This window comes from Chrysochloris asiatica, unplaced genomic scaffold (assembly GCF_000296735.1).
Source record: "Chrysochloris asiatica unplaced genomic scaffold, ChrAsi1.0 scaffold00003, whole genome shotgun sequence".
NCBI classification, from domain to species: Eukaryota; Metazoa; Chordata; class Mammalia; order Afrosoricida; family Chrysochloridae; genus Chrysochloris; species Chrysochloris asiatica.
Genome location: NW_006408521.1, coordinates 3,870,195 through 3,880,063, shown reverse-complemented (window position 1 = coordinate 3,880,063; position 9,869 = coordinate 3,870,195). Strand labels below are relative to the sequence as shown.

Genomic DNA, 9,869 nt, shown 5'->3' with positions numbered 1-9,869 from the left:
TTTGGGAAACCAGGGCTCAGTAATTCATGCCTTATTTTTAGTCATCACCTGTTAATGGAAGCTCACATGTTCCTATGAAACTGAACAGGTTTCAAAGGTACTATCAGATTAAGAGAAACGAGGAAGAAAAGCTCAGCAGTCTACTTCCAAAAATCAAGATTTGAGAATGTTTCATTGTGGAGAGCTGTCGTGAGTTATGGCAACTCCATGTAACAACTAGTAACAACCACCTTCATGAGTCATTCTTACCTCTTTGTCTAATTGTCACTATGTCTACTGATTTTATGTTGATGTGTGCAGACACACACATTCCTGTAGATTACAGTGTGTGTGCGCATGTAAGTATACACATATACACACACATTTTTATGATAGAATTTCTTGACTCCATTTATTATTTCTTTCCTTTCTCTTATTTCTTCCATGAGGTTGAAAATGACACTTGAGCAGAGCTAAGAACTGCAGTCAGGAGTGACTTTTCAAAGTAAAAACCAGCAAATCATCCTTTAGTGGTTTATTAATTTCACACAGTAACCAAACGAACAACCACAGATAGCTCCAAACTCCAGCCAATACAACATTCTAAATTACTCTTTTATTGCTAAAATACCTGGCCTGGGAGATCAGGTCATCGCCTCTGAAGGGAAGTGTTTCCTCCTAACATATATGTAAAGCATAAATCTGTGTCTACTGATTAGCTACTTGAACAAGATGAAAATTTTATGTACCTACTTTCAAAAAAAACCACAAAAAAACAGAAAGTTTAATTATGAATTGGTCGATATACAAAGCAACTCAATGTTCTAGTCAACAAATGATACACATTTTATTTCACATCATTGATTGTAATTCCAACAATGAAACAGCACTTTTCCCATTTCCTCTCCAGATTTCCCTTTTCCATTCCTTCTTTCCTAACCTTTCTGAACTTTGTCCTTGGGTAAATGTTACCCTTGTGATCTCAAATGGTTGATTATTTTAAGGTGTGGCAACGAGCTAGTGTATTGTTCCCCTTCTAGACCTAGTGTTTGACTAAAAACTGAGCCATAGGGACTCATTATTTTCCAGTATCTTGAATTTCCTTTGCTCCAGACAGGGGAGACCAATCGTTGCACCTGAGATGGCCACTTACAAGACCACTCACTAGTCATCCAAGTAGGATGTACACTGTCTTTGTGCCAATTGCCTTTGATGTCCCTGGAGACTATGGTCTGAGACCCTCCAGCCAGTAACTCATTTTCTCAAGGTGTTTGATAAGGTTGTTTCCATACCTTTGCAACCTGTAAGGTCTACTATAGTCACGGATATATTTGCAGCATATGTAAACACACATTTGGAAATAGCCTCTGTTAACACACCTCTATATATTTGTGGGTACAGTCCTATTCCCCTCCCCACACATATCCAGCTATGTATCCAGTCACAGGTTCTCATTACTGTTGCCGTAGGATTGACCTCTATTTTCTTTCATTCTTACACTCCTCCCAGTCTTCCTTCATCTCCATCATTTTTTGCTGACCTCCTTAATGTATCCTCCTTTCCCTTCACCAAAGCTCACTTGTCTACCCTCGAGTTATCTACGTTTTCAAAAGCTTCTTGTTGTTGTTGTGTATTGTGTAATCAGTTCCAATACACAGGAACCCTTTATAAGGTTTCTGGTGAGCTAGAACCATTGACCTTGAGGTTCAAATTAACCTTGCAGTCCAGTGCATTAACCCACAGCGCCACAAGCTAGATTCACATAATCAATTATTTGTGATTAGCTCCTAAAATTAGACGCCACGTCACTGCAAAACAATTTTATAACTTAAAATTTTTTTAGGATTTCATTTTAAAGAAACTCATCAATCCTTCAGGAAAATTACCTTTCACACGGTCCCTATTTTTTACTTCTGTAGTGTAGAGTCCTGTGGGTTAATACACTGGACTGCAAAGTCGGTTTGAAGCATAAGGTCGGTGTTTCAAACTCACCAGCTGCTCCTGGAAACTCTACACAGGGTCACTGTGGGTAGGAACAACTCAACAGCACTTAACAACAAAATAGTATACATAAACAGAACAAATATGGATGTAATAGATTACATACAGTTCTATGGCTTATGATTTTTATATATAATCTCATATTTTAATAATTCTGTCTTCTCCTGAAAGCAAAGTTCCTGGACTTTCCTTCCTTTTTTCATCTCAAAACACAACTTTAGTTGCATAACAATTCATTTTAAATAATCACTAACTCTTTGACTTGGGTTTTATCACTCTGAAATGCAAGGAAAAATTAATTTGGTATTCTTATATAAGTGTGCTTGCTGAGATTCACCTAAGTGAACTGTTTAGGTGACATATGCTAATATGTCACTTGAAATCTAACCTCTATATTAAAGAGCTCTATGACAATTATGTTTCTATTTTTGTTTTTTGTAACTGTGTGGCTCTGTAAAATAAGCACTGGACTCTTAACCACAGGTTGGAGGTTCAAACCCACCAGCCACTCCCTGGAACTCCTAAATGGGGTTGCTATGAGTTAGAGATGACTGTATGACACTTCACAACCAGTCAGTTATAAATTCAGTCTAATAACAAACAGAATTTACCCCTCCAAGATAGTTTAAAAAGCCCTAAAATTAAACATAAAAGAGGTTGATGCCCAAGACACGAGTATTCAGAATAATGTGGTTATTTACGGTTTCAAGAGTGAAGTATGACATATATCCATGAGGCACATTAATGAATGAATTCTAAATTTAAGTATTAATTTCCTCAGAGCCCAAGGTTGAAAGTACCAAAAGTTTCAATGACTAGGCTGGGGATAACAATTCTAAGAATGGCTTGGTAGAATCATCACACCTTCTTGTCTAACTTATTAAGGTGGGAGGAGAATAGTTAACAGAATAGTCCAAGGTTGATTCCTATAAATAAGTCTATGTCTATCTCCTCTTTCTAACCTTTTTATCAATGACACAATTGTCCCTCTCAAAGCACTCTTTCCTACTCTGTTGCTTCAATAATTCCTCACAATGGTTACAGACACCTCACAGACAATGATCATGGAATTACTCCTGTGTAGGGGCTGGTAAGTTTGAACTGTATAACTAGAATACTATTAGGGAAGCACCAGGTTACCATTCAGGATCAGTAACAACTCAGAGGACAGTTTTTGGGCCAGGACCCCCACTACTTCTTAGTCAGAAACCACACGCAGACCCTGGTTTATGCAGGACAAACGCTACAAAGCTCTTTAGCATGAAGTGCAGTCATCACAGAAACATTCTCAAATGGGAGACAATTAACATTGTGGGAAGCTAGTTAGTTATTCCATTTACAAAGTTAGTAGAAACTTCTCAGATATTACAACTAATTCTATACACTTCAATAGAAACTGCTTTACTCCTTTATAAAAGTAAGTTGCACAGAATGGTTTTCCACTCTCTGAAAGCTGCCAACGACACCTTTATCATAGACAGCAGATTACCACGCAGGGATACAGATTCTCAGCAACACATCCCTCCTATGTCCACACATTCAGTGACAGACATGCAGAGGATTAGGCATAGAAACTAAAAGACACAGAAACATCCAGAAACACGTACACTAACTCCAGAGGATGCACACACAGCAAGAAGTGTAACTCACACAGACATGGACCAACAGAAAGGCAGAGATCCCCGTGTTCTCTGTCTCCCCATGCCTGCTTAAAGAGCACTCCTCCTTCTGTTTCTGAATTAAGCTCAACATGGTTGCATCACATGAATAGGGGCAGCAACCTGAGGCCCAGGCCAGGGCACCCTCCCTTTACATCTGTCCCAGATCCTGTCATGCTGTTTGCCTCTGAGTGTCCATAGTTCTCCCCCCTTGCCTGTGAGGATGAACAAAGAAACATATGCCTGAAAGCGATCCAGTGGTTTAATCTACAAAATATACAGGATGCTCCCACGTCAGACTTGGGCTGACCAGTTCACAGAGCATTCTACAATGAGTGGGGCAAGGGAAGAACTGGAGAAGAGCAAGAGAGGGGTAAGCCCAGGCAGAGCGGACATGGAGATGAGGGGCCAGCCTTCAGCCATCCACAAGCTCCTTCCTCCCCCACCCTCTCCCCTATGGAAAGAGCAGCTCAGATGCAAAGAAAATGACCAAAGGCCCCCCTCTCCCCTCCTACCATCAATCAATTTCTGAGCAAGGTTCTGAACTACTTTAGGATCTTTAATGTAGCAAGGTCATATGTCCAACAGGTTGTGGGTCACTGACCTTGGGAAGACAGTCTGGGTAGTAGTTAAGTCTACCTTCCAATTTCTGTCCCCTCCAGCTTGTCGTCACTTGGGAATAATAGCCCCATCCCCTCCCATGTCACGCCCAGTGTCTTGCTCCTGGGGCTTATCCTCAGGAATATTCTGGTGGAGAGGCCACTCCTGTGGTGGTTGTACCTCGGCCTCAGGGAGCAGCACTTTGTTCTGCAGGGTGCACAGCAGCTGGAGGAAGGCCTGGTACCTGGGAGGAGGAGGTGAGTGTGAGGGGAGGGAACGGCAGCAGAAGCAGCTCTCCTACAGCCGATACCCCTAACCTCACCTCTGTAGCTGGTCCTGCTTCTGCCCTGCCTGATGCGTCAAGCTTCTGAGTTCCTGATGCAGCTGCTCAACCTTCTGCTGAGTTCCTCTCTGATGATGCCTTACTTCTGCCAAACGCTGTAGATGCTTCTCCTGCCAGAACCAAAGGTTCAGACAAGACTTACCAGCAGGCGTCAAGAGCCACCCCCACAACCGAAATCCTTCATCCTAGTCCTGGCTCAGGACTCAGACTCCCAGCAGGAAGAGGGACCCTGCTGGTCTTGGGAAAGAGAAGGGGCCCAGAGAAAAAAATCAGGTCCGAATGAATGAACTTACCCAGGTTAGGTGCTTTGGATGGAAGGGACAAAGAGATGATAAAATTTATTTAGCTTGCTATGTTCTGGGTACCAATTTTAAGAACTTTGTGTGCTGATAACTGATGTAATCCTCCAAACAACTATACATTGTAAGTGTCATTATGGCCCTCATTTCACAGACACACAGAAAGTTAGGTGACCTGCCCAAGATCATTGAGTGGGAAGTGGTGACACCTGGAATTCAAGCCCTTGTTACTGCACTATACAAACCTGACACAAGAAAACGAGATGAGGCTTTCACAGGCAGAGGACAGAGCCTGCATAATGGTATTACTGGAGTGGAAGGGGACGTTCTCACAGGGAGATGGGCCCACCTGTTGCAACTGCCACTGCTGCTGGGCTGCTTTGAGTTTCTCTGCGGCCGCTTGCTTCTGTGGGTAAACATGGTCCGGGGACAGAGAGAAAAGTGCATTTTTCTGGTTGGTTTTGGAAAAGTGAGAAGTGGATCCAACTTAGCTAGCTTAACCTTTGCTAGCTCCTTTCTGCCCGTCCCCTGTTCCAAGGTTCCAGAATATACCTTGAGCTGGAGCTGCTCAATGGCCTCCTGGAGCTGCGCCTGCTTCCTCTGGGCCTCTTCCTTCTGCAACAGGGCCTGTCTCAGGGCGCTAGTGATGTCCTCCACGTGCTCCTGGTAGGTGGCCTTCAGCTCTTTCCAGTGTTCCTTGGCTTCCGTTGCCTTTTGGCCTGAAATAAGTCACCAGGAATGAGGGAATGGGTGGGTGTGGCCAGTCTGCCTCCCTGTAATACTGGAGCCATCAGCCAGACAGTTGACCTGACACTCCTCTTCCTTCTCCACTTAGGTCAGATCCTACCCAGACCCCGTGCCTACTCACGGCTCATGTCTTCAGAGGCCAGATCCTGGACAGTGTCCTCATTCACCAAGGAGCCCAGCAGGAAGTCCACTACTTGAAGCTGGCTACACAACAACTTGTCCTTCTTCCGGGAGTCCTGTTCAAAGGGCAGGAAGAGACAGGGAGAATATTCCCCTGTTGAGCTATAATTCAACAGGGCTGCTTTCCTGACTGCTCACCATAGATCCTACCCAGTGTCTCCACAGGAGTCAGAGCCAGTCCCCGGCTTCCTGTCTTGTACATACCATCACAAATTCAGCCAGGACCTGGGCAGGCAGCTCTGCTTCCTCCTGCAAGCCTGTAGATTCTAGGATGGTGCTCACTTCAGCTAAGGTCCTGCAAGGGACGGGAAACAGGGGCAGCTGCAATCTCCTACAGTGTTAATTCTGAAGAAGAAATGCTATTGTTGTTGCTAAGTGCTGTTGAGTCTGTCCCGACCAATAGTGACACTTTATAGGATTTCCAAAGAGCAGCGGGTCATTTTGAACCACCAACCTCGAGGTTAACAGTCCCGTGTTTATACTACAGCACCATACCAGGACTGCCATAGAACTGATTCCCCACTCAACCTCATGGATTACTGCATAGAAGTGCCCCATGGGGTTTTCTTTCTTCTATTGTCACTGTATTCATAAATACTTATTATGGTATGTTCTGTTTGTGAACTGATCTTTAAATCATCGTGTAATGCTCTTCTTTGTCTCTAATCATAAATTTTGACTAAAAATCTCTTGTTATCAAATTATTATTGCCACCACTGCTTTTTTTGTGACAGTTTGAGTGAGATATGTTTTTCATCCTCTGGTTTTAATCTATGTATGTCTTTGTGTCTCAGGTGATTCATATAGGAAACATATTGGCAGTTCATATTTTTGCATAAATATATATGTAAGTATATATACATTTGCATGTATAACATGCATATCAAACTTTGAACATGTTATCAGGAGGGACCATTCCTTGGAGAATGACATCATGCTTGGTACAGTGGAAGGTCAGCGAAAAAGAAGCTGAGAGGGACTGGTACAGTGGCAGCGGCAATGGGCTCATGTGTAAACAACTATGAGGATGGCACAGGACCAGGCAGTGTTTCATTCTGTTGTGCATCGGGTTGTTATAAGTCGATGGCTCTTTACAACATATAAAGAAGATACATATATACATGCAAATATGTTAGTGTGTGTACTAATATTGAGAGTTTTCCTCTCTGACTAGTGTGTACACAAGGCCTGAAGAACCCACTGGTTTAGACCACGGGGTGTGTATGTATGGATGAGAAAAGTGTCTTGGGGGTGGGGATTAGAAAATGCAGGACAAGCTGACGGTGCTGAGGGTTAAATGGTTAAGGGAGAAAGACCCAGCAATGAGCTTCCATAAAGCCCGCATCCAAAAAAGCCCAGTTCATACTCATTTCGCTTCATCTTATTGATGACAATCCCACAATGAAACCTTCACTCAATTCCCCCAAAGGAAAAACAAAACAAAAACACGACCCATCAAAATGTTGCCTACAAGTGACACACCTCAGGAACAGACATAAACAGGTTACAAATCAGAGGATGGAAAACAACATCTCAAACAGTAACAAAAAGAGAACAGCACTGACAATAATGATCTTGATAACAGAGATTTGAAGTCACAATCCATTATTAGAGACAAGGAAGGGCATTATAAAACCAAGCAATCCACAAAGTAACAGACTAGAATAAACATATTCACTCTCCCAATGACAACAGATGAAAACCTTATGAGGCAGTTTTACTTGCTAATTAATCCATGGGGTTGACTGGGAACCAACTCTATGACACCCAACAAGGGCAATTAAGAAATATCAGGGGAGGGAATGAAATTGTAAATAGGCAGTGTGGCTCTGAGAAGATAGGATTTGATTCTAGTCTCAGGGCAGTCGGGATATATTTAGGGAACCAGAAAAATAAGGGCAGTGCTCTGAGGGGTCATAGGAAGACCTTCTCCAAGAAAACACTAGTCTTGTGGCTAGATCTGGGGATAAATTAGGAGGGGTTCAGTACAGAGAGCTAAGTGTCTCCGTCTAGGCTCGGTAGATTCTTCCCCTTCAGCGCCTTTCTTTGGGGTCCGCCCTAGGCTGAAATAACACAGGGGAGGAGGCAGGGAGTGTGGGTAGCGTCTGTGTCCGAGTGCGCAAGTTAGGAGGGGCTGGGACAAACATTAAACCGCCCATTCAGGATGTTTCCTGGGGTAGAAAGTATTCTGCCTGGATGGGGCTATCTGCAGAGAAATGGGTCGACAGGGAGTGAACCTTCTCTTTCTAGTACATACCCTGTGGCGTGTGTGCATGGGAGAGACGGGCAGAAATTATGTAGGGATCCCTTTCCCGCGGTGGCAAACCGAAACAGTCGGGCGGAAAAGGGAGCCTCCACAGTATGTGGGAACTCCGGTGGCATAGCGGTTACCAATGGGCTGCTAACTTCAAGGTCAGCAGTTTGAAACCTCCAGCCGTTCCGCGAGAGAAAGATGAAGCTTTCTGCTCCTGTAAAGATTTACAGCCTCGGAAACCCTACACGCTGTACAGGGTCGCAACCGATTCCACAGCACACAACCACTATCATTAAAATACATGGGAATTTGTACAGTCCTTGCCGTTCGTCCCTAGCTACCCCTGGCGACAGGCACTTACTTTATGGCCTCTGTCTCCGGGTCGGTCGCAGCAGCCTCCATTCTTCCAGAGGTCGACAAACCTGTGACCACACTTCCGTAAACTTCTCAGACAGTTTTTGAATCCTCCGCAAACTGTACTTCCGGACAAGCAATTGGTTTCCAGATAAATGGGCGGAAGTAAGGATAATTATGCTCTCTGATTGGCAGACGTAAAGTTACTCGTTGGCCCGCCCCTTTCTGAACGCTGGCGTAGTTGTAGCAGGCTGCCGGCTGGCGGGAGGAAATTCTGCGCATGCGCCTTTGCTTTTCGGCAGCGCAGAAGCCAATAGATATGGCAAGAACCTGTATTTCAATTCGCTGAACAGAGAGCTATTTAGCGCTGAGTTTGGGTTTTAGGGGAAGTAGCCAGAACTCACTTGTAAGATTTTTAACTGCGGTAGGAGAAGAGTGGGCTGTTTTCTAAGACACAGAGCATCACGAAAAGAACAGTTAACTTGGATACGCAAGAACAAGGGATGTGAGCTCACTGGTTTTACAGCTTTATTGCCTTTAGAGATTGTCTGAGGATGCAGTGCAAGGACTGGGAATCCAAACAGAACCTGATTGGATAACATAAATTTAGCATTCGGGGAGACCAAAGGAGCTAATGGTCTCCTCAGAGTATAAAATAAAAGAAATAACTGTGCAGGGAAAACGTTCATCAATCTAAAGAGGATATCCTCCAGTAGTATTCTGCTTAGTAATACTCAAGGTGTATCTGAGGAAACTACCCAGTTCTAGGAAAAGAAATGCTAGACAAGTTCAAAGATAATGCTTGGCGGTAACACTTGGACAAGAACAGTGACTGTTTCCATCAGTCAGAATGGACAACTTCATAATATCTGTGTCGTTGAGCAGAGTAAATATATAGATCTTTCCTAAGGAGTAGGAGATATTTTAGCTCTAGACTGATCAAGGAGCCAATGTGACTGAAACCTCCTGACAAGGAGCATGTTCCAGCAGAATGTACATATTTTGGGGCATACAGTCTGATGCTTCTTCCACAAAGTGCCTGAAAGGTTTGGATGTTGTAGTTTAACAGCCTAATGCCTAACCCACAGCATAACTAGAGCTGCTTCCAGTGCCACAAGATCGGAATACTCATAAAGCAAGATGACTGCAAGTCACTTAATTGTCTGATAGATCAAAATTCAGTACTATGATGCTGTTAAGTGCCAATGAGTGGATTCCTACTCAGAGCTACCCTTAGAGCAGCTGGAGGGTTTGAACTGCTGACCTTGCAGTTGGTAGTCCAATGTTACCCTCAAATGCCAGACCAGGGTTCCAAAGTTCAATAATACAGGAATGTAAAAATCTCCAACAATCAATAAAATACAATCTGAAATATCTGGCACTCAATTAAAAATTGACACAATTGCAGAGAAAGAAAATAAAACTCAAAATGAAGAGAAAATCAGTGAGTGACA

At 43.5% G+C, this 9,869-nt stretch overlaps 1 protein-coding gene across 1 annotated transcript; it reads right to left on the bottom strand.

Annotated features, from left to right (window-relative positions):
• Nucleotides 1–4,307: 4,307 nt before the first annotated feature.
• Nucleotides 4,308–8,463, bottom strand: LOC102829618 (ZW10 interactor-like). Its single transcript, XM_006831430.1, has 7 exons — nt 8,423–8,463; nt 6,012–6,102; nt 5,749–5,863; nt 5,433–5,599; nt 5,230–5,286; nt 4,561–4,691; nt 4,308–4,482 (listed from the first exon to the last, which is right to left on the bottom strand). Exons 1-7 carry the CDS (start codon nt 8,461–8,463, stop codon nt 4,308–4,310), a joined length of 777 nt encoding a protein of 258 aa, XP_006831493.1.
• Nucleotides 8,464–9,869: the final 1,406 nt, after the last annotated feature.